Source organism: Cornus florida, unplaced genomic scaffold (assembly GCF_030987335.1).
Source record: "Cornus florida cultivar Cherokee Brave unplaced genomic scaffold, ASM3098733v1 CherokeeBrave_3.0.0_Hap2_Chr07, whole genome shotgun sequence".
NCBI lineage: Eukaryota > Viridiplantae > Streptophyta > Magnoliopsida > Cornales > Cornaceae > Cornus > Cornus florida.
In genome coordinates, this window is record NW_026775577.1 from 8,875,195 (window position 1) to 8,899,802 (window position 24,608).

The 24,608-nt window shown below is 34.8% G+C and overlaps 4 protein-coding genes across 4 annotated transcripts in view; 1 reads left to right on the top strand and 3 right to left on the bottom strand.

Moving 5' to 3' along the window:
- LOC132316043 (uncharacterized) overlaps nucleotides 1–24,608 on the top strand; it is an 88,268-nt gene that overhangs the window by 23,705 nt on the left and 39,955 nt on the right. The gene's annotated exons all lie outside the window — the stretch shown is intronic.
- LOC132316037 (zinc finger protein CONSTANS-LIKE 2-like) lies at nucleotides 147–2,082 on the bottom strand. Its single transcript, XM_059814524.1, has 2 exons — nucleotides 1,260–2,082; nucleotides 147–751 (listed from the first exon to the last, which is right to left on the bottom strand). The coding sequence occupies exons 1-2, from the start codon at nucleotides 2,007–2,009 to the stop codon at nucleotides 386–388; spliced, it is 1,116 nt and encodes a 371-aa protein (XP_059670507.1). The 5' UTR covers nucleotides 2,010–2,082; the 3' UTR covers nucleotides 147–385.
- On the bottom strand, nucleotides 8,396–12,246 carry LOC132316040 (protein NSP-INTERACTING KINASE 1-like). Its single transcript, XM_059814525.1, has 11 exons — nucleotides 11,861–12,246; nucleotides 11,583–11,715; nucleotides 11,378–11,449; nucleotides 11,156–11,299; nucleotides 10,986–11,057; nucleotides 10,817–10,876; nucleotides 10,640–10,734; nucleotides 10,319–10,465; nucleotides 9,876–10,217; nucleotides 9,369–9,748; nucleotides 8,396–8,903 (listed from the first exon to the last, which is right to left on the bottom strand). The coding sequence occupies exons 1-11, from the start codon at nucleotides 11,961–11,963 to the stop codon at nucleotides 8,583–8,585; spliced, it is 1,869 nt and encodes a 622-aa protein (XP_059670508.1). The 5' UTR covers nucleotides 11,964–12,246; the 3' UTR covers nucleotides 8,396–8,582.
- LOC132267443 (stress-induced protein KIN2) lies at nucleotides 22,142–23,084 on the bottom strand. The gene is made up of 3 exons (XM_059768605.1): nucleotides 22,970–23,084; nucleotides 22,554–22,622; nucleotides 22,142–22,428 (listed from the first exon to the last, which is right to left on the bottom strand). Exons 1-3 carry the CDS (start codon nucleotides 23,024–23,026, stop codon nucleotides 22,357–22,359), a joined length of 198 nt encoding a protein of 65 aa, XP_059624588.1. The 5' UTR covers nucleotides 23,027–23,084; the 3' UTR covers nucleotides 22,142–22,356.

Consider the following 24,608-nt stretch of genomic DNA (forward strand, 5'->3'; position numbering starts at 1 on the left):
TATGAGTTGATCTTTTGTGTTTTTACGTGCGAGTTGGTTTGGTATCGAGAAATTCTGATAATCACTTGGATTAGGCTCTCCAGTTCTTCTGGATAACCTTTATTTGTTTAGCTCCTCAAACCCAAAATTTTAGAATTGCAAATATGGACTCAGAAGGGGAATTATCGTTGCACATAATAAATGTCAAGTCCTGACATGTATTTACAAGAGAACCAGAGTTATCAAGATACAAAACTACTAAGCATATATATATAAATATATATATTACTAATCATTTGAAAAAACAATTAGATTGAGAGAGGTACATATTAGCAGTAGCACTAGTTAAAAGAAGCAAAATTCTCATATGAAGATTCTTCTTCTTTTTCCTCTCTTGTATTCGGATTTAGAATGACGGAACAATGCCATATCCGTGTTCTACCATTAGTGTTGTGGATAGCATCTGCTCCTCTTCAACTTCTACATTTGTTCTCTTTGCAAACCGACCCTTGATCCGGGGTCTGGTTTCTGCGTAGGCCTTCCTCGAGGCATACCTGATTGTCTTCTCAAACTTCCTCATCTTCTTCTTCTCTCTGTACCTTAGGACTCTGGCTTCCCTGTCCATCGGAGTATTTTGAGGAGGCATCTGAGTGGGAGTATTCGTGAAAAGGTCAATTGTTCCTTTGGAAGGTCTTGGGTGAGAGATTGAGACATCGCTCATTGTAGGTTCAGGTTCAGGTACGACACCAACATCCATCGATGAAGGAGAGACCTGATTACAAAATTACATAAAACACAAAGAGTCAGTTACTTGGAAAAATTATAGCATTATGTTGTATAAGCACCAAAGCTAAGTTATTAACAGAAGGAAAAAAAAAAAAAAAAAAAAAAAAAAACAGACACTGAAGGCGAAAGAACCAAAAAAGACAGAAAAATATATGAGCCCATAAAGTAAAAGTAAAAGTAAAATCAGAATATCCCAGTTTTCAGGGAAAGTTGAATGGCCTTACAGAAAACAGACCTCTTCTAAATTAAGTAAAGAAGAGTAGAAGACAAGAAGAAATTTGATATTATTCTTGGTTACACGTCTATTATGTTTGTTCTTGAATCTTTGTGTGACACTTAATTATTTTGAACTTGTAAACACGAACAATTAACAAGTGATTAGTAAATTTGTGCATGTATTTCTTATTGATATGAACATGATTTTAGAGAACAACATAGCTAGACTACACACGCACACACACATATATATATAGTTATGGTTAGGAAAGACTCACACTGTGACCAATTGAAGTATGGTAAGTAGACGCAGATTTTGAGGTCTGATCATAGTCCATCCCAAACTGAAAACTAGTGTGGATTTGCGGCTGGTTCTTTCCTTGATCTCCACACTGAACCGGGACAACCCTATCACCTCCATAGCTCTTCTGAGGAACACTGTACTGTTGCTGCTGATCAATATATCGATCAGAGAACTGATTATCTTGACATGGGTTATAGTCAACAAGATCCAAATATTGATCACCAAACAATGACCCACTATTATTTTGATAGCGGTGGTTGTTCTTAATAGGGTTAAGCAACAACCATGAAGCTGCTTCATCTTCATCTTCTTCATCTATGGTTTCCTCGGTCTCTTCGGCTAAGAAGCTGCAGTCCAGGTCATTGGTTGCTGACCCGTCGGTGGCTGGTGGGCCGAATAGGCAGCCAGAGATGGGCTGAACCGGGACACGGTGGTGGCGGTGTGCTAATGGGTTGGCGGAGTGTATGTCTTTGTCACACACGGTGCAAAGCGACGCCGCGTCGGCCTTGCACAGGACGGCTGCTGGAGCGCGCTCGCACGCGGCGCACACCCGCACGCGCTTGTGGTGTGACTCCACATGGACACGGGCATCGCACCAAGTGCACAAGTAGGCCGAGTCCGCTAGGCAGTACACTGAGGACGATGCGAATCGGCATAAGTCACACACGCGAGCCCAATTGTTACTTACACCATCTACACTGACACACTCTTCCTTCAACATCATTTTTTTCTCTCCCCCTTTTTTTCCGTCTCTCTTTCTTTCTATGAGGCTTTGCTTTGGGGATGAGTGAGTGAAGAGGGTAACTGTAGGCAGAGAGAGAATCCAATAAATGACACTTGTCGACTATTTAGTGGGTCAAAAAAGTTGTTAGTTATCTTGTGGTTGGCTAACTTTCCGGCGGGCCCGGGTCGGCTGTGGAAGTCGGAGTTTTCACGGGCCCCAGTTACTTTGGAATCAATTAATGGGCGTGACCGTCATGCATACTCTCTCGAGTAGACTAAATTCAGTAAACTCGCCATTCGGTGATGACTCGTGTCGATATGCTGACTCGACCCATAAAGGAAGGTTAAGATACTGTATGTGTTACACGTGTCAGTTGACTTGTGAGTATGCAGATGGTCTTGTGTAGTGCGGACATGCTGAGTTCTACCAAGTTTCAATTTTCTCCATTCTCTCTCCTAAATTAGAAAATTCAATGAACTTGATCAAACATCTTTGTATACATTAAAGTTGTTTGATTAATTGTTTCCATTTTTCTGTCATTAAATGCTTAAAAATTATAGCAAGACCTAGAATTAGAAGAGAAGTTATTTTAAAGTTTGAGTTGAGATGGTTTTCTTCGTGACAGAAGATATATATATATATATATATATATATATATATATATATTATATAATTGGCACTTACACACACATGTTTTCATCGAGACTCGAATTTTTAACATTTCTTTGAAAAGTAAGAATCTGATACCATTAGTCATGTTAGTAACAAAAAAATATATTTTCATTATATCGAAAGTTACGTTTAGTATAAAACTTGCTTAGGATTAGTTTTAAGGTCATTTTCTTCTATTGCCTTTGCCTCGTGTATCTCACCTTTGCGTTTAAAATTTAGGGGTTATGGTTTAATGTTATTAATGTGGCCACATGGACCTGATCAAGTTGAACACAACATAGTTTTAGGTTTGGTTAAATTAGTAGAAAACCAAGAGTTGTTAAGGCTTGGTTATATATCTGATGACCATAACTAACTTTAGCTATTTTCAATCACATGATACAGATGAAGCCACCATAAAAGAGGACCTATATAGATAACCATGAAATAAATGTGGTTGAGTCGTAAAATAAATTGGTGCGTGTGTTTGTTTGTATTCTCTTTCTGAAATTCACTTTAGTTTTTGAGTTTCTTTATTCATTTTTGCTTTTAAGGATCCGCTCGGTATGCGCTTTGTTTTAAGCGTTTTATTTTTGGTTAAAAAACAAATAGTGTTTTTGCTGTAGAAGTGTTTTGAAAAAAAATCAGAAGCACGTTTGGGAACGATATTTTAGGCGTTTTGTTTTTGGCCTATTTTGTGCTACTATTATGATTTTGGGCCATGAACAATTGTCAAAATAAAAAAAAAAATAACTTTTTGATGTTTTGGTTTTGGGTCACTGTTCACGAAGTATTTTAGGATTGTGTAAAATAAAACAAGGCCGCACCAAACATGTTTTTGTTACCAAAATCGACATTATAGTAATTCAAAAATAAAAACACTAGAAACAAAACGCATGTTAAACCAGCCTAAGTAAAGTTTTGTGGTATAAAACATGGTTTAATGTGGGGCCGAAAAAGTGTGACAGCTCACCATCCAATTGGATGCTGACTTGTCTTGTATTCTCACGTGCTTTCGACCTTTTGGATAAAGGTAAAAGCGTGTTCTCGTGGAACCAGTTGAGTCCATTCATTATAGACTACCACAAAGCTGACTGCCCAAGTGGAAAGTACTTGTAGCCAATAGGACATCGACACGTAAGAAGCATCAGATGAGGATGTACCTTCACCACAAGTTGGCAATACAAGTAGACTGACCTTTGGGGCATAATTAATGTACTCAACCTCTACCGTCTATAGGTCTTCATAAGTATTTGAGGAATTTTGCTACAATTGATTGGTTGGGTGCCGCCAATTTTAAAATTTTCTTATTTGAATTGACTTGTCCTCGCTACCGGACAAAATGTGCTGTCATCACATTGTTGGTGGTGTGGCATTAGTTATGTGAGACACCACACTTGTCAGGTGTCGTCAATTTTGAGTTTTTTTCATATTTGAATTGGTTTGATAACTGTTGAACAAAATGTGTTGTCATCACACTGTTGGTAGTGTGATATTGGGTATTGCGGAACAGGAATGAGAAATTCCCCCGCCTCGTTTATAGCGAGAATGGGGACAAATTATAAATTCCTGTTAGGATCGGAGTCGGGATGGGGTAAATTCGTCCTGCCCCGATTAAGTGTGAAGTTACTAATTTATCCTTATATATAATAATTTATTACTAAATTAAATTTATTATATATATGAAAATAAAAAAAAAATGTGTTTTTTGTTAATAAAAAAAATTATGAGGTCGCGGCCGAGGCCAAGGCCAGGGCCGGGGATAAAGTGTCGAGGGCGGGGACGGGGATGGGTATGGGGATTCTGGCAAAATTTTAAACAGGATGGGGCAGAGATGGGGAATAAAAAATGCATCAGGAATGAGAATGGAGAATGAAATCACCGTCCCAACCCGTCCCGTTGCCATCAGCCCATTGTAATTATTACTTTTGAAAATATGTGGATAAATGTTGGGGCTGGGACAAAAGTTATGATCTTGCATAAAAAGTAAAGTCTCTGAACAGAAATTGAAGTAAGTGGGTGACAAGTTTTTTTATTGAGCTGACCTGAGTGACTGATTATGACAATGGCTTTGATCCTCTACTTCAAACTTTTAGCTGGCTTTGGAGTTTGGAATGTAAAGCCTCTTGCTAGAAGCTATGCAATTTTGAAGTCGAAGGATAAGCATTGATGTTATATCAACATTGTGGTTTATATCAAAATGCATCAATGGCCTAAAAATCAACCCTTTTGCCCATCAATGACCCTATTAGAGTTCCTCTACCCTTCTTAAAATTTTCATTTAACAAAAAAAAAAATTGACGACTACTATTATTTACTATGATGGTAAAATACTACTCTTAAACTTTAGAGTCATTTTGATACAGTTTGACTGTCTAAGTAGTCACTTTGTGACAATAATACCAATGCGTGGGTCAATTTCAGGTGTACGTACCTTCCAACCGAATCTCAAATCCCTATATGTGGAATGCGAATTCGAGGACATCCATGTGGAAATTAGTCCATTTCTCTTTGGGATGACCTCAAATGGGCTTGAAGTGTCAAACACAACGGTGCAGGTATGCAATTTGGACCAGCCTCTTGGTTGGCCTAGCCATAGCAGTTTTAAGAGTCCTAGATTTGTGCATAGTAATCAATGCCTTGTTTTTATGTTTTGAATACATGGTGACTCGTCTTGGAATCAAGAATATTCAGCACTGAAAGAATATGGAATAGTACTTGCAAGAATAATTCAGAAACTGGGATAATTTTGAGTCACAGAAAAGTGGGGTTATTTCATGTTTGCACTTGCTTGAAAAGTACACTCGGACAGTTAAAAGATATCCCACTCATCATTAGAAAGCAGCATATAATGTCTTGATTGATGAAATGGACCCTTCACAACTCCATGAAAAAGTCATATAATTATTTCTTTATGTCTCTTAAATCAAGTGGTTACAAATTAAAATATAAAATTGAATGTCACATATGATTGTGAGTCCCACCACAGTAAGTTAGGATTCGTACATAGCTGTGGGTTCCCCCATAACAGCGGTGGTTCTCATATTTGAATTGGCTTCTCTTGATCATTATTGAGCAAAATGTCCGGTCATCACACAGTTGATGGTGTGACATTGTTTGTGGGATTGGAACAAAAGTTATTATGTTATTTTAAGTAAAGTCTCTAAACAGAAATTGAAGTAATTGGGTGACTAAAAGTTTTTATTGAGCTGACTTGAGTGACTGATTATGACAAAGGCTTTATTTTTCTTTAGCCATGTCCCATGATGGTTTTCACACTTTTGGCTGGCTCTAGGGTTTGGAATGTAAAGCCTCTAGGTATGCACTGTCAAAATTTTGTAGAAGAAGAATAAGCATTGATGATATGTCAACACTGTGGTCTATAGCAAATGCATAATATGGCAGCATATGTTTAAATCAGTATTGATTTTATATTGTCGAATTTCATCAAGTAACAATGGAGCCAAACAGAAAAGGAATGACTAGAAAAAGAAAAAAAAAAGAAAAGAAAAAGTAAAAGAGGATATCTCATAACCCATAAATTTGGTATATGAAGAGGACATATTAAAATGCATCAATAGTCCAAAAATCAACTCTTTATCCTGTCAATGACCCTATTAGAGTTCCTCTTCCCTTTTTAATGACAACTATCATTGCATGGTACAATTGTAGAAGCCTAAACTCGAAGGGTCATTTTCGCAGTCGGAGTAGTCTAGTTACTTTGAGATAATAATTCCAAAGCTTAGGACAGTTTCAGGTCTACCTCTTAAGTCCCAACCAAAATCTAAAATCCTTGTAGGTGGAAGGAAAATTCAAGGACATTCATGTGGAAATTAGTCCGTAGGGAAGACTTGTCCCACATCGGATCCGGATGGAAAGTAAAATGGGTATAAATGGATGGATATGCAGTACTACCCAATACCTTAAGTTTTTGGATAAATGGACAAGCGCTCACTTGTTACAGTTGATATCAGAGCTAGATTCAGTCCTTGATCCGGCATCACGCCAAGTACTCAGCCCGGAAGGCACCACGCCAAGCACCCAGCTTGGAAGGCGTCTGGGTGTGCCACCTGGGTAGATAGGGTGGCACGGCTGCAACGAGAGTATTGCGAGTTCGGGTGGGGAAGAATGTCACAAGGGGAGACTTATTCCCCACATCAGATCCGAAAGGAAAATGAAATGGATATAAATTGATGGGTATCCATAACTACCCAATATCTTAACCATTTAGTTAAATGAGTAAGCACCACCCCCGTTACACTATGCTAGTTGTCAATGTCTAATTGGGATGACCTCGAATGGGTCTGAAGTGTCAAACACAATGGCTTGCTATTTGGACAAGCTAAGGGCCTTAATTTCCTGCATGGTAATCAATTTCTTGTTTGTATGTTTTGGACGAGTCCGGATATAAATACCTATCCGACTGCATTTATATGAACGAAAAATGACATCATTATAAAATCACCCTCAGTAACCGAGTAAGAATGTGGGTTGGTGATCTTGCACACCCACCTTTAAACAAAGATTGGATTTGATTCAACCCTTCTATGAATAGTATAGTATCTCAAAACTCTCAATGCCAATGTCATCTCTCATTTGTATAAAACAGTCCGACTATATTATTTTTGAATTTGGATACATGGTGACTCATCTAGGTACCGAGAATATTCGGCACTGAAATAATTTGGAATACTAATTATAAGAAAGCAATATATATCTGCAGTATATTCACTTTCAGGTTAGAGATTCACTTATCACTTGAAAGCAGTATATAATGAATTGAAGTGTGAAATGGACCCCTTCACAACTGTCCATGAAAAAGGCACAAGTATTTCATTGTCTGTCTCTTGAAACAAGTGGTTATAGATTGAAATGTAAAGTGGGACATTAATAACATTATGTTACTGATATGATTCGTATGAACCAGAAGACTTTACGGAGATTCCCAAATATTCATATAATTTTTGATTACTATGACTTGCTTCCATATTATAAAGGTGAAATGTTCTTGACAGAATTGATGAGCATCTATCAAGCTTATGCTCAAACGCATATATCATTGACTTTTAGATCCATTTCCGCCCAAGGCACCAGCCCAGACTTACCACTAGAGTCAACCCCTCGGGTTACAACGTCACAACATTTATAGAGAAATATTTGAAAGTTCATAGTTTCAGAACAGTGTGAAATAAAAACATATATATATATATATATATATATATATATATATATTGTGAAGTTGTGGCCCAAACGCGGCCCAATTATGACCCAAATAATATTTTGACCCGTTTTGTCTTGTGGGTCATGTACCTGAGTTTCAATGCTCTTTTTTAACTTGGCATGGTGTTAGGATTTGTCGCGTAACACGGAAAGCCATTTTAAAGGGTGAGAGAGAGAAATAGGGTTGGAGGTTCGAGAACTTGTAATCTTAATATATTGTTTTCTTCTCTTAGTGAAAATTTTCACTGATCTTCTCTATGGAATGTAGGTCATTCCGCGAACTACGTAAATATTTTTGTCTTGTGTGTGTAGTGCATGTTTATTATTATTATTATTATTATTATTATTTTTGTAATTTCTTGATTGTTTTCTTTGTTTCACATCGTTTGTTGTAAACTAATGCCAAAAAAATCCAAGGATACAAACAAAACCTGAGGAAAGAACATTATTCTTTCAAGCTAAAGGTTTTAACTGGACATCCCATTAATTTTCTCAACTCGGAAGACACAGAGATAAAACTCTCAATCTAAACTCATGTAATTCCTCAAATAAATTTTTGTACACTAAAGAAATAACATCAAAGCCCTTTGGAGCTCTGATATACTACTACTATTATACAACACAACAACTTGAACTATTGTATTCTCCTTTTGAAATTCTAATCTTTATATTAAGTCACAGAAAGAATGTAACTAGTTTACTTTACCTTGGACCAGAGAGCTCTATGGCTTGTACAAGTAATGAAGAGTCATCAGTGAGATCAGAGTATCTCTCTGATGAAGATAGCTCGTGCGGCTTATACTTGGATGTGTCAACTCTTTGAGATGCTTCCCATCTCTCTGCAAGTCCATCCCCTTCGAGCATTCGAACCACTTCCGACATCTTAGGTCTGTGGCCGGGAAGATATTGGGTGCACAATAGAGCCACTCGGACCATTTCTTCGTGTTCATTTCGATCATAGTTGTTCTTCAAGTCCTTGTCGACGAGCAAATCAAGCTTCTTCTCTTGATGAACTTTCTTTACCTGTTATAATGAATTAAACATAAGTAAATTTCATCCACAACACAAGAAGAGTTTTGATAAAACCTTTAGCCAATCACTATAAAGGGCTCATTTGGCATAGCTTTTGCTTCTGCTTTTACATAGAAGAAAAAGAGAAACGGAAGCTATTACTTCCATTTGACACAGAAGAGAGGATTTGATAAACCCTAGAAGAGAGGATACAATGAATTAAACATAAGTAAATTTCATTCACAACACTAGAAGAGATGATTTGATAAACCCTTAGGCCAACCACTATAAAGGGCTCGTTTGGCATAGCTTTTGCTTTTGCTTTTACACAAAAGAAAAAGAGAACTGAAGCTATCACTTCCATTTGACTTCTACGTTAGTGTTTGGTAACTATAATTTAGAAGAGTTTTTAGTGCCAGACGAGTTTTTTGAGTGATCATTTAAACTGAACTAGAACCTCAGAGAAAGGGTACTCACCCAGTCGAGCATTGCTCCTTTCTGATTAGATGCCTTGCCAAATTCTAGGGCTCTCTGCCCTGTCATCAATTCAAGGAGAAGGATCCCAAATCCGAACACATCTGTTTTCTCAGAAGATTGTCCGGTGGAGAGATACTCAGGGGCTATATGCCCTACAGTGCCCCTCACAGCAGTTGTCACATGTGAATCCTGGTGATCCAAAAGCTTTGCCAAACCAAAATCTCCCACCACTGCCTCACAATAGTCATCGAGCAATATATTCGCAGCCTTCACATCCCTGTGAATTATCTTTGGATCACACTGCTCATGGAGGTACAATAACCCCCTTGCAGCTCCCAAGGCAATTCTCTTCCTAGTGCCCCAATCCAGCACTGGTTTTGCTGTTAAAATTTAAATGAAAAGTACTAATTCAGCTACCCAAAAATCAGTACTCTAGGTTTCGAATTTATGTATACATTATAGACATAAATGTCAATATCTATGGTGTGTGTGTATATAAATATATACCTTTGAGACGAGAAGCAACGCTGCCATTGGACATGTGTGGGTAAACTAGAAGCCTTTCTGTGGCAGTCATACAGAAACCATATAGCCTGAGGAGGTTGCGATGCACTGCTAGGCTGATCATCTCTACTTCTGTCTGGAATTGCCTCTCCCCTCCCATGGCACTGCCATCTTTGAGCCTTTTTACGGCCACAGCAGTTCCATCTCGGAGATAACCCTTGTAGACATTTCCAAAGCCACCTTTTCCTAGTATGTTCTTGCTGCTGAAATTGTCTGTTGCAACCTGAAGTTCCCTAAATTGGAACCTTGTCAAGTTTCCTAGGGAAACCTCCTCATGATGCCGATCTGAAATTTCATACAAACATTGCAGATTAGAGGGAACATTAGCCACATTATAGAATATAATTAGTCCTTTAATTAGCCAAGCTTTGTTGTGATTTACGAACCATTAACATCGAAGAATATCTGCTGCTTGTGCCTTTGGCGCCTCCATAATATCAGCGCGATTCCAAGGATAAACAAGCAGACGCACCCAACGCTTGTCCCAATTGCAAGAGCAAGTTTGTGACTTTTTGTTCTCCCAGAAGGCAAAGCTGCTTAGCAGCAGAGAAATCAGGTGAGCATAAACAACCAAATATGCAGAAATGTTGAAGTCTTCAACTTACGAAAAGCAAAGACGTTCAAGAATGGTTAAGAAACAGAATTTAAGTACAGAAATTATGGCAATTCTTAGTATATCACAAGAAGAGAGAATAAAAATTCCTTACTCTGTGAACTATTCAAGTTCATGGACATCGGCATCAATGTCGATCCATAGCAATCTTGCTCAGACCCCGCGCAGATTAGAGGGTTTCCAACAATGCTGCAATCAGAGAACAGAATTAAAAAGAGTGCAGAGAAGTTTAGTATCCCAAACTGTAAAAGGAGATGTATAAGCAACTTACTTGATTGTTTTAGATGGAAATCTAGGTATAGGACCACTCAAATTATTGAAAGACAAGTCCCTGCAATGATCAGACACATAGAATGACAAAAACATTCTTGAAAATACACATTTCATACCGAAAACAAACATATTTAAGCTAATAATACAAGTAAGTTGAAGAAATTTACAGAAACTCAAGCTGAGTCATGCTGGCCAACGACATTGGAATCGCTCCGAAGAGACTGTTATTGTTAAGCCTCCTAAAATCAGAGTTCAGTTGAATCATATCTATCTAAATTATTATCTATAACTATATTACTGAAATTTTCTATTTGGAAAATTCAAATTTCATGCTTACATGTACTGAAGGCTATTCAGGTGACCTAGAAAAGAGGAAATTTCACCAGTGAAATAGTTATTAGAAAGATCAAGTGTGTGAAGCTTTGAAAGCTTTCCAATCTCTCTTGGGATTGGTCCTTTTATGTTATTGTTCTGTAAGAGCCTGCAAAACACCTCATTCATTAAAAAACATTCTCATTCAGAAATTCCAACAAACACAAACAAGTGTGTGTGTACTCACACAATCTGGAGATTTGTTAAGTTGCCTATGCTTGGAGAAAGAGTACCAGATAGATTTTGACTAGGAGCTCCACTGCAACATGACCATATACATATATATATATATATACAAATTAAAAACTCATGATCATAAATTAGTTGATTTTATGAACTCTGTTTGGTTTGTATTGAAATAAAAAAAGGGTTATTTTTTAGGCAAGACTTACAAGCCTATAACCAGATTCTCAAGAGAACAAGTGACCATAGACCAGCAACATGGATCAACAGAGTCACCATCCCAATTATCAAGAACACCACGAGGATCTTCTAAAGATTCTTTTATACCCATCAAAGCTTGCACTGAATTAAAAAAAAAAAAAAAAAAAAATAATAATAATAATAATAAAATCAGATCAGCAATTCCATTTTTGCAGTACATTTATAGCTAAAAATAACAAAACTTGTAGTAGAGTACACAAAATAGAATTGAAGAATATATTGTTACCTTCAAAGTTTACACCTTTGGGGGAGAGCAAACCATTTGCAGGAGTCCAGAACCAGAAAAATGTGAAGAACACACAGAATGCAGCCACTCTTCTTCTTTTCATTTTCTGTTTGGAATTGGAATTGGAATTCCCGAGAACCAAACACACCCCAGATGCTAAAACTAACTTTAAATCCCAGCCCTCAATTGGGTGTCTATTGTCTCATGTTATCTCTAGATCAGAATCTCCATCTCAATCTTTCCATGCCAGAAATCCATTTATCTGAAATTTGTGTCAGACCCAAGAAAAAACCGTGTGTCTTTGGGCAGTATAAAAAGAGAACTAGCATGCTTGTCACTGAGTCATGAGCAAGTAAAGAAAAGAATATATTATAGCCTTCGAACTTACAAGACAAAACCAACAGAATCGTAAATTTGTAAAGTGAAGGAGAGAATTGGAAATTCACATGGTTGAGCAATCATGCATTTGCCTAGAAAGAGTATATAGGCATTATTTAATATATGAACAAATAAACAGGTAGTTCTTTAAACATCTGTCTGCCATGTCATAGTATTCACAAACAGAACACTAAGGTTGTTCAATTCTAATTTAGATGGTATCGGTTAAAAGTTACAATAGTAAAATTATTTAATTGTAATTTAGAGATTACGGTTTAAAGTGCGATGTATAGTTAAATTCTTTCCAAACTTTATGATGGTGAGATATTACGAGTTCAAAACAGGAGTAAAAATATAATTTTGTATGTCACACCCTCCTCAAAATCCGACAATAACGATAGTCTTTTTCAATGGAAGGGTCGTTTATTACATACCATTATGTATTGCAAATTCTGTAATCATGTTATTTGTCCTTTGGAAACTATAGAATCATTCAATATACAAACTATACATATATACATGCATATCAATATATCATGGAGGAGGGGAAGAGAATCCGACATTCCTTGAGTCGGGTCATTCAATAAAGTCCCAAATTCAATATTTTTTAAGGATTAAAGACTGAGAATCTCGAGGGGCTTGAGATTGGTGGTGGGTTTGGTTACCTGTTCATGACCACCACTATGGCATGATTAGGAGAGAGAGATGATTTCAACTGCCTTAGAGCATTACTTTTTCTTTCTTTTTTTTATGTTTACAATACACACACACACACACACATATACTTTGGATGATGAGAGGTGCGATTGCTTTATTGATTCCACAGACCACTCTGTCAGCTAACACTCACACGCTTATCTACCTTAAGCAGACAGTCATTCCAAAAAACTATTCAAAAAGAGTAACACTTTTAAAAGCAAAAGCTGCCTCCACTCTCACCTCTCTCTCTCTCTAAAAAATCATTGAGATGCTTTCCACGCGCGTGATTATTATATGTAGCTGCAAAAGTACTTTTTCTTTTTCTTTTTTTTTTTTTTTTTTTTTTTTTTTTTTTTTTTGTGATAAAAATATTGGTTGTCCATAAACGTTTGGACGAAACATTATCAAATTTAATATATAAAAAATTCGACCTTTTGGATCATAATGTTTCGTTATTAAATTATTTTTTAATACGACAACAAATCCCTGGAATCAACCAATAACAATCAAGAAATATAAAAAAAAGTAAATAAGAGATACAAATATTTACGTAAAGTATACCAAGGTGAAAATTCAAAAAAAATTTGCTGCAAAAAGTAGGAGATTATCAATTTTAGACTCTAAAGCCTCTCCCTCTAAACTTCGATTTTCAATGTTCTTCTGTATTACACGATTTTATATATTAGGCTAAAACTTACAAGAGAGTTTACGACTTGAATTCATGTTCCTACAAAGAAAACCAATAAAAAAAAAATTCTTTTCGGATCATAATTACATCCAATTTGAAACAAAATTTGGATTGCAGTTTTACAGAAAACAAGTGAAACAAATCATATAATGGACTTTATTAACACATTCTCATATACACCTGATGATTTGTAAATAATAATCCAAATCAAGAAAACTTCAGCAATGAAAGAGATGAATGCCTAATTGATTAATAAACCTAAAAATAAAGTACCTGGAATGTTCTATCTCGTTAATGGATAATGGTTTTGAAACCATTATATATAGGCATATGAGGCATGTCTTTCTCTAGAAACCCTTCCCATAATAAAAACTTAATATATCAAATAAAGTTCAAAATTAGAAAGTAAAAACTTAAGTATCTAGACTACTTTTCTAGGATTATAATGGACAAACATGAAAAAGGAAAATAATAAAAAAATAAAAAGGGGTTGCTGTATAAGTTTGATGCCTAATTCTTTTTTTGCACTGAAAAAAAATAATAATTTACACACCAACTCCAAGATGGAGAGTGTACTCCACGTGCCTCACTTGAGCGTGGGCTTGAAATCTGTTCACCCATTTCTTAACAAAGCGCATACATGATAACAAAAATACAAAGACAACCCTAGGACATTGATATATAACGGTCTGAAGGATGTACATACTCTGTATACTGTATAGTTTGTATGCTTCTTGTTGTAGGATTGTTTCGATAAATGGACCAGATTGGACTACACCATTTGATTTGACCATATGGATTGCATCACGATCTGATTCAGATGGTGTTTCTCTATGTAAAAATAGAAATAAAACAGTATATATATGACTATATGTATATATATCATATTAGAAATATGCATATAAATCTGAATATAAATTACTTGTCGTTTAATGCTCACACTTGACTAATCTAGAGTTCATGTAAATTTTATGGTTTGATGCCCAGTATTTGGTGTTTGGCATATGGGTTAAGTTGGAACTCTTAATAGGTTTTTTTTCTTCTCATTTTGACTGTGTTTGTGCGTAAAACATGGTTCGCAGTATCAGTTATAATCGCGGTATCGATTACAGTCACCGTATAATAAATTCGGATAAAATTAATGTAAATTGACATGTATGAAATGCGTATCGGACTTAAAAAAAAAATCGCGTATCGAATTATACATCAAATTATGGAATACAATAATCAGAGTCACAAGGTCAAGAAGGAGAAAGCTTAAAACAAGGATGCTTGTTGTAAGAGGCTAAGCTCCCCTGCATCCAAACAGCAGCTCACTGGGATGGATATGGAGAACCCAATACTACTTAATTGCTATTTATGCATGCTTTAGGCAAAAGAAAGAGGAATTGAAACCTAAAAGGATAATGGAGAACCCAATACTACTTAATTGCTATTTATGCATACTTTAGGCAAAAGAAAGAGGAATTGAAACCTAAAAGGATAATCTAATGGTAAAAATTTTCACTTTATATTTTTCAAGGAGTTGTGATACACTTTGACTATATCCGACTTGGCACTGTCTCACAATGCTATATATGAACCCCATCTTAACAGAGTGGGGCCCATAACATTTTGAGTTTTTAATTTTGAGATTCAATAATTGTCCGATACACATGAAACGGATATAAGATATGAAAAAAGAGAACAAATGTTTTAATACTGAGAGTAATGATAGAGAGTCTGATAGTCGGATATATCTGAATATTTTTACGTAAGTAAAGACTGATGTTATCATGACATCATAAATATTAATGATATTATAATAATATTAACTCACCCACATAAATTAATCATATTTGTTCAATTTTTAAATTCTAAATCATTATCCTAATACTGGAGAATGACAAAATGTCCATTGATTAAGGTCGGTTATAGATTGAAGAAGGATAGGCGTAAGTGTCCCTTTTGTTTATCACATCACCACAAGTCTACAACCCGTTTAAAAAAGCGATTCACGTAAGTGGATTCCAGGGACCATTATTAACTTATTAATAGTTTAAGTGTTTAACCCTTTTGTCTGCAATTACATTGCATGCCCTTTGTCTAAAAAAGGCCAAGAAGGAACCAATAAGGTGACAGCTATGACTGACATACAAATTGGACAGCCCCTCAAAGCATGACAGATCTACAAAGATATTGTGACTAGACTGTTCACCTACTTCACCCTTAATGGTGGATCTTAAAAAAAAGGGGGACTCAAATGCCTAGGTATATAAAAAAATTAAGTGTTTTACTAATTAGGTCACTAGGTAATGCTCGTAAATCTGTAATTTATGAATCATTCAAAATTCCAAAATAACTAACTGATGTATCATTTCCAAAAGAGTTTATAGACAGTCATTCCATTGCAAGATTGATTTCCTTTGCATAAAGAAAAGCATCGGTAAGATCACGCAAAGAAACATGTTTAAATTAGAACATGCATTGACACCACCATCATCGGCAAAAGAAAAAGAAAAAAGGCATACATTGGACATGATGTATCTAAGTCAAGACTGATCGGACAATAAGTCACGAGTTTGAATTCGGAACAGTCTCTCCATGCACTGAGTTAGTCTTTTTAGAAATTTGTTTGCAGCTATTTCATTATTGCACTAAAGAATAATCCAGAGAGAGCTTTTAAAATTTTTTTTTTTTTTCCAAATATTCTAGAGAGAGTTAATTGGAGAAAGAGAGAGCAAATTGACCATAGTCCTAATGAATAACTGCACCAAGGAATTGTCTTCTTACTAGTAGTTGATGAGGATTGAATGGGGGAAAGAGCCACCACTTACCCTTCTTAGTTTCTTCCTCCTCCCACTAGATTACTCAGTACACATCCAGATGTTATTTACTTCTTCAATGCACTAGAAAATAAGACCAACACAAGGCCCCATCCAAGCTTGGTAATTAAGTGTAGACACTCTCTTGTACCCCATCTCCATCTTGTCTCTATGTCTCACACACCACTCTGGAAACCTCCTCCACTTCTTTGTACTTGGGAAGATCTTCAGCATCCACTATTATTCCCTCTCTCTCTCTCTCTCTCTCTCTCTCTACACACAAATTGTTACGGCCTATCTCATTGAGTAGATATTGTTTACTTTACATACTCTCGTACTCAGGTTTTTTTTTTTTCAACACACGCCTGCACAGTGATCGACCCAGAAAATTTCGTGAGGGGAGGCCACCTTTTAATTTGTTAGGGCAAACTTATATAGTGGATCCATTTTTATAATTTCAATACGGTTTTCTTCATAAATTTTAAAAAATGTAAAGTAAAAAATTAAAAAAAAAAAAAAAAAATTAGTGGAGTGAATTGTAATTTTAGTGGGGGCATCTTCATAAATTCTCAAAAATTTGTAATATAAAATGAAAAAAAAAAAAAAAGAATTCAGTGGGGCGAATTGTAATTTTAGTGGAAGCATCTTCATAAATTCTAAAAAATTTAAGATATAAAATGACAATATTAAAAATTCAGTGGAGGCCCCTACTGGTCCTATGTTGGGTCCGTGCATGCGCCTACACAGTGGGGGCGAATGCCTTTACTATTGTCCACCCATATAAGTGTCAACAACCTTTCCCTCAAGTGTTGTGAGCAGGCACGAATCCAATTCAAGCCAGTGGGGAGAGAATGCCTTCACTAGATTTTTTTCAATTTACATTATTATCTATAGTTTCAATTAAGATTTTAAAAATGTCCCCAATCGATTTTTTCAAATTTACATTATTACCTATAGTTTTAACTAAATTAAAAAATGCCCTTACTGGATTTTTTCCAATTTACATTATTACCTATATTTCAACTAAAATTTCAAAAATGCCCCACTCGATTTTTTTTTTTTTTTCCCAATTTACATTATTACCTATAGTTCCAAATAAAATTTTAAAAATACCCCACTCAATTTTTTAAAATACTATATTTCACATTTTTACCCCACTAATTTTTTAAAATTCTTATATTTATTATTTTATTTTTAAAATATTTGTCTTCAATTTTATTTATTCTTCAACAATACCCCCTTTAAAAAAATTCCTCGTCTGGTTGTGGTTGTGAGACGTCGCACATTCGACACATTTTCTTTGTGAAATTTTTGGTGGTTTCATAGGCCAATTCTTTATTTTTTTTTTTTTCCTAGTTGCGAATTCATCATTTGATTGCTACTAAACATGTTAATTATGTCACTACGTGCGATACAAAGACTTTATAAATATATTAACAATGTTTGAAAAATAATCATAGCACTAGTAATAATGTTGCAGTGGATGGTCCAATTTGATTTTTTTTTTGGGTGGCCCTAAGCAAAGTGCTACTGGCCCTCCTACAAAATTTGAATTAACCCTCTTTATAAAAAGGAGGATGATCAAAACTTCTTTCCGCTAAAAAAGGGTCACTGAACAACTTTTTTCGGCAATTGAAAGAAAAAACAAACAAAAGGTGAAGGATGGGGAGGAAAAGAAAATTCAGAAATTGAGCATATGTGTCCTTAACATGAAAGTGAAAGTAATCAAATGTTTCACTTGCTGGAAAACAATGATGGTACCAACTTGGGATTGGATAAAGATTTGTGTCAGGGGCATGGTATGCCCTACCTTGATTGCCACTGCAATGGATGACATGTTTAACATTTTGAAAAGACATTGAAGGACCCATCAATTTAAACATGATTTTGTACCCTTCCAGACTTGCCAACAAAATAATTTGTTCTTTTAGCACATGGACCTCTTTTTTTTTTTTTTTTTTTTTTTTCACATTATTTGAAACTTTGGTTCTTATCCCATCCCTCGTTTCTAGGTGATGATTGGCCATTCACATTATTTGACTCTTTGATTCTTTTTTCTGCAAGATGTTTGATTTTGTCATTCACAAAACAATTTTGAAGAATTTGTAAAATGATAAAATAAAATAATTTTTATTTTTATTTTATCTTTTTAAGAAAATTATACAAAACAATTATCCGAAAATAGATAACTTCTTAATTCAGGTACCTTCTTAATGGAGGTTTTAAAAAATAATTCACAACTAAGCATATCTTTATACAATTTTTCAGATTTTGAGTTATCGACCCTATGTTTTGAAATTAGTCAATCTATCATTCTTTAGTTAAGACTAAAATTATTTTTCCGCACAACAAACATGGGATAAAGTGAAGGACATTTTGTGGCATGAAGCTTAAAAAACTTGACACATCAGTATTGACCATCTTATACTAACAGTGGGAGCCGATTTGGTATACACATGTAATTAGAAATGAGGTAAATGTAATTATCTAAAAACGGGGTAAGAGTAATAAATCCTAGAGGGGAGGTAAGTGTAATTCAACCTATATTTTTTAGTTTTCCAACCAAATTTCTGAATAAGTTCATTATTCTTATTTGAATTAGTTAAAAAGTTTAAACTTGAATTTTTTTTCCCCTGAATTTTGGCTATATTTTATGAATCCATAACCAAATAATTTGTATTAGTTTTGATTATATTCAATTCATTACTCTAATCTTAATCCAAATTCAATCAAATTTTGTGAATTCAGATAAACCAAGTGTCTTGACTAATAAGCATAAGCATCTTGCATTCCTTCTGTAAGTTCAATATATTCCTAGCCTCTGAAAATGCATAGAAGCATTCCTACCCTTTATTTATTTATTCATTTATTCTATTTTTTTTTTTTTTTTTATGTATGTATGTTCAGAAGCATCAAAACTATGCCAAAGTTAAATGTTGAGAGCAGTTTGCCAATTTTAGACAAACATAAACAAATTTATTCTCATGTCACTCAAAATTTTTATTATCAAACTATATCAATTATTGGGTTGTTCTAATTAACACTAACCACACAATTAGGATTATAATCAATAATAATAAATCCAAAACTCAAAATGCAACTTTGCTTCCAACAAAATAATTTGTTCTTTAGCACATGGACCCTCTTTTTTACATTATTTGACACTTTGGTTCTTATTCCATCCTGGTTTTTAGGTGTTCTAGTATGGATTTTTTTATCTAAGGATTTATGAATGTTTCTTAAAAGTAAAATTCATCGTGTTTGATTTATCATTCAGAAAACAGTTTTTTTAAAAAAAAAAATTAAAGAATTTTCTTTTTTTAAGATAACTATAAAAGACAGTTATCTGAAAACAGTCACCTTCTTAATTTAGTCACCTTCTTAATTGAGTTTTAAGAAAATAATTATCATGAAATGTCAACTAAATAGATTTTTGTACAATTTTTCTGATTTTGAGTTATCAGAAAACTGAAAACTGAACCAAGCAAGCCCTATGTTTTCGAGTTAGTCCGTCTATCTTTCTTTAGTTAAGACTAGAGTTGTTTTTTCGTACAACAAACATGGGATAAAGTGAAGGACATATTTGTGACATGAAGTTAAAAAACTCGCCACATCGGTGTTGACCATCTTTCACTAACGGCCGGAGCTGATTTGGTATACACATGTAATTAGAAAGGAGGTTATTGTAATTATCTAAAACACGAGGGATAAGTGTAATAAACCCTAACTAGAGGGCAATTTGCCAATTTTAGACAAACATAAACAAATTTATTCTCATGAGGTGACATATAAATATGTAATGCACACAAAAATTTTATCATCAAACTATATCAATTATTGGGTTTTTCTAATTAACACTAACCACACAAATAGGATTATAATCAACAATAAATCCAAAACTTGAAAATGCAACTTCTATACTCAATTATTGGCATTGTTACCAAACAAACCCTAAAAACCAAAGTTCTGATACGATCTTTTCTCCTACTGAATATAAGGCTCAGAGAGGCCTCAACTTTTTCTGATCATGGTCCCGCTTTTTGCAGTAGAATTCTGTTTTTAACAGAGGGCCTGCAGTGAAGAATATGTACCCCCGTGATAGCAGCTACTATATAATCATCTCAAAATAATGGCATTTTGTCACATTGTTTCTTTCCTACTTCCTAAACAGGTCACAAGGATTTGAGTATATGTCAATTACAAGGCTCCAAGTGAGAGTTTAAGCAGTTCATTTATTTTTGAAGATAATGTGCAGAAAAAACTATGGAGTGTGACAACAAACTTCAATGCAGGGCTTGCCTGGTCACATTCATCGCATTTTGCTCATTGAAAGGTCTCATTCGATTCCCTAGGCCACCAGAAATGGTACCACCGCGCCCTATGGATCGAATGTTGTGTTCATATGGACACCAAGAAAATAGTGACAACAATGGCAGTAACAAAAAGTACAGAAATTAAACACCAATGTAGCATATAGTATATTGTATGTATGTGCAGTCAGTTGATAGTGTATAGAAATTCATTAAAACCAACCCCCCATCAAGCCCTGCATTCATTTAACCACTCCACACACACACACACAGTCACACAAATTATTTTGGGGTTCCCATCATCAAACATGAAGCATGAGCATTTTGATTTACCATTTTGGAGTACATTTTTTTTTTTGAAGTATCTCATTCCTACATGAATATTTCATATATATTGACAAATTATTTGGTGAATTAATGAAGAAATATAAGTAAAAATGGTGATGGCTAGCTTATCAACTCGATTGTGAAGCATCCATAACCGACACAAAATTAACACTGATCATCTACAGTGATGAGTTTGACAATCCAACTACTTAGGGGCCAAAATGATTCCTTAATATATTCACATACAGAATAAAAAGTGATCACAAGACTTAGATAAGATAAAAATTGAATTATTAGATAGAATTTGTATCCCCAACCACAATTTTTTGGCAACCATATATATATATATATATATATATATAAGTATATAATAGTAACCTTAGCTTTAAAGCAAAGAAAGGCACAAAACATAATGTAAATGCAGGATGATATATATCAATAAACATAATCTTACCAAATCAAATCATTCAATCAAGGCTCACAAAGCACCACCAATGGTAAAGGAAGATTATAACTTTTTGATCATTTGTTCAACTTTCTAAACCAGACATTGAATCAACCTTGTGATCGAATTCCCAGTTCGAATTTTCCTTTTTGTTTTTTCTTCCCGCGTTTTTCAACTAACAAATATTGCAGTTGAGACTTCTGTAAATATGCAGAATCATTCCTTGGAGCCATCTGATCATCAAATGAATTTACTATCAGTTTAGCGGTTGGTATTTTTGGCTTCAAGGATATTGTGATCATATCATCAGAATTGTTTTAGTGATGAGTACCGATTATGGTTTGCAATCGCGGTATCGATTACGATAATGGTCGCGGTGTAACGGACTCAGCTGAATATCGGTGTAAATCGGCCAAACCATCCAGTTCATGAATGTGTGGGACCTTAAAATGGATTACGAAACGGACGATACATGAGTATTGACCGATATAGCGAACCATGGTACTAATGAAATATTGTGATTATATTGCCTTGTAGAGGTTGCTTCTCTCTCTCTCTCACACACACACACAAAGTACAAGAATTTTGCAGTATAAATTTAAGAGATTATTATATAGAGCTAGAAAGGAAGATTAAATTTTTGATTAATAAATAGTCATTTGATTAAATTGACAACTCCATGAGATAGAGTTCTCTTTCTTCCTTCAATTGACAAACAAATTATGACCTCCTAAACAGGAGAAACAAAAAGACTACCAAAATTCAAATGAATTTCAAGATTTAAACCGGAAAGTTACTTATAAAATTCGGGAAACAAATGAACAAATTAAAGGATCAATGCAGCTTCAATTCATGCCGGTTGCATTCTTGACTGCATCAGCTGCGCCTTGCGCCTTGGCCTTCGCTTGCTGACCAGCCTACGCGAATATATATATATATATGATACAATTTATTAGAAAGATTGAAATTTTGATGTGACCACGAAAACAAATTAACATGTGCATTGATTGAAAATTTGAATATGATTGAAAGTTTTCGAGACCTCCTGCACTGATTCCTTGCATGACTGGGCAGCATTGCTAGCCTTGTCCATCATCTGGTTGCCCTTTTCCTGAAATGATCAGAACACACATCACTGTATGTCACTATATATTGATCATGTGTGCGCGCGTGCGCGCACTTGTATGTATAACACCATGGTTGTTTTCATAACCACAAATGAAGAAGCTCCCATGCGTGTTACATGCATATATGATTAAAGCATACACGATTTGGATATGTCGAGAGAGAGGATGGAGATCATCTCACAAACGTGTAGACCCGACCGTGAGGGGTCTCCGCCATTCTCAAGTGCAGTGTATTGTGGGTCCCACACCAGTTTTGGAGTTGGGAATGCAAGCCACAACTCCATTTCAAAATATATGAATGAAAGAAACCTAAAAAACAGACTAAGCTCACCTGGGCTTGGCCCTTGGCCTGGCCAGCTTGGTAATTCGCATTCTGAGATTGGTCCATGTTTTGGTTTCTCTACTTCAAATCGAACACACACGAAACAATATTGTTGCTCAAAAACTCAAGTTTTGGTGATGAAGGTCTCATGATTGCCATAATTTATAGTTTTTTAAACCAACTCGGTGATCGACACGTGTATCGCAATTTGACATGTTGCATTTTCTCTTTTTTTCCTTCCTAAAGTTGGGGCAGCTAGTATGGCCGTTTGACAAGGTAGCTGTTGAGAAGATCCATTGTTCAATTCAAAGGTGGTTAGGATTTACAGGAGTTAATTTTGACTGAGTTGTTATATTTCAGCTAATAAAATTAAGTTGATTAGTGTTAATGATATTGTGATAAATACTATAACACATTGTCAATCCAATCTCTAAACATCTCTAAACGAGACAAAATTGTATTTCAGGTAAGTAAAGACTAAAATCCTCGTGACATCACACATATTAATAATATAGTGAATTGTGATAACTTCAACTTCCATTCGCATAAACCAATTCGAATTCGAATTCTAAATCATTTATTAAACTTTACATCATCATTGAGTAATTGAAAACTATGATAAGAATAAACTTAAATTTTGCTTGAAACTCTCAAACAATGTAATCTTTATTAATTCAACTTATGTGGGGAGGACGGTGTAATTGAGGTTATCTTTCACCAATAAAGTAAACCTCAGAATGCGTGCCACCTTGAATATTCTACACTCGCATATAAATATGTAGGATACTACATACTAATTCTCTAGAAGTTTTGATAACTTGGAAATTTTCAAATATTCTAGAGGAGTATTCTAGAATTAGGTAAATAATCTAGAGGATCTTATAGTATACTGTTTAAACATTATGGAATGATAAAAGACAAGCAGACATTCATTCCATAAAAGTTCTCTAAAATTTCTCTAAATATTACAAATCTAGAATTTTCTTAGTTTTAGTCTCTAGATAGTTGAGACGACCATATGGACTTGCCTACATAAGAAGGTGAGATGTCAGTAACGCTTTCCATCCACCTAAACATTCTCAAGTATACTTGCCTTCTTTTCTCATTTCTAGCTTGCATGTTGGAAAAATTAATCCTTCTACACGTTAATTGCGGTGTGACCCATTATAATAATGGTATGTTTGCGTTATTTTGATAGGGAAAATTTTATCACAGGAAGTTATCCGTGACCTTGTAATAATTTTCAGTCTGAGGCTGATGTTTGATTTGGCTAAGTTCCTAAGAGGGATAACTGAAAAATAAAATAAGTAATGTTTTCTCCGTAAAAATTAAATAATAATAATGATATAATAATACTAAAATATTGATTTTTTATTAAATGTTGAAATATATACATATAATTAAAGACATATTCCATATATATTTTAAGTTTGTGATGGGCACTAAATATGAGAATATGGAACAAAAAAACTTTTTATAAAGAGAGAAATTTTTGTATAAAGAGTAAGGAGGAGCTCTCGCATAAGCAAGTGAAATATATAGACGTTGAAAATTAAGTTTTGATAGTTTTTTTTTTTTTTTGGGTAATTAAGTGAGTCATAAATTACATAGTTAAAAAATAATTAGTCATACAAGAGGCAAGCCCCAG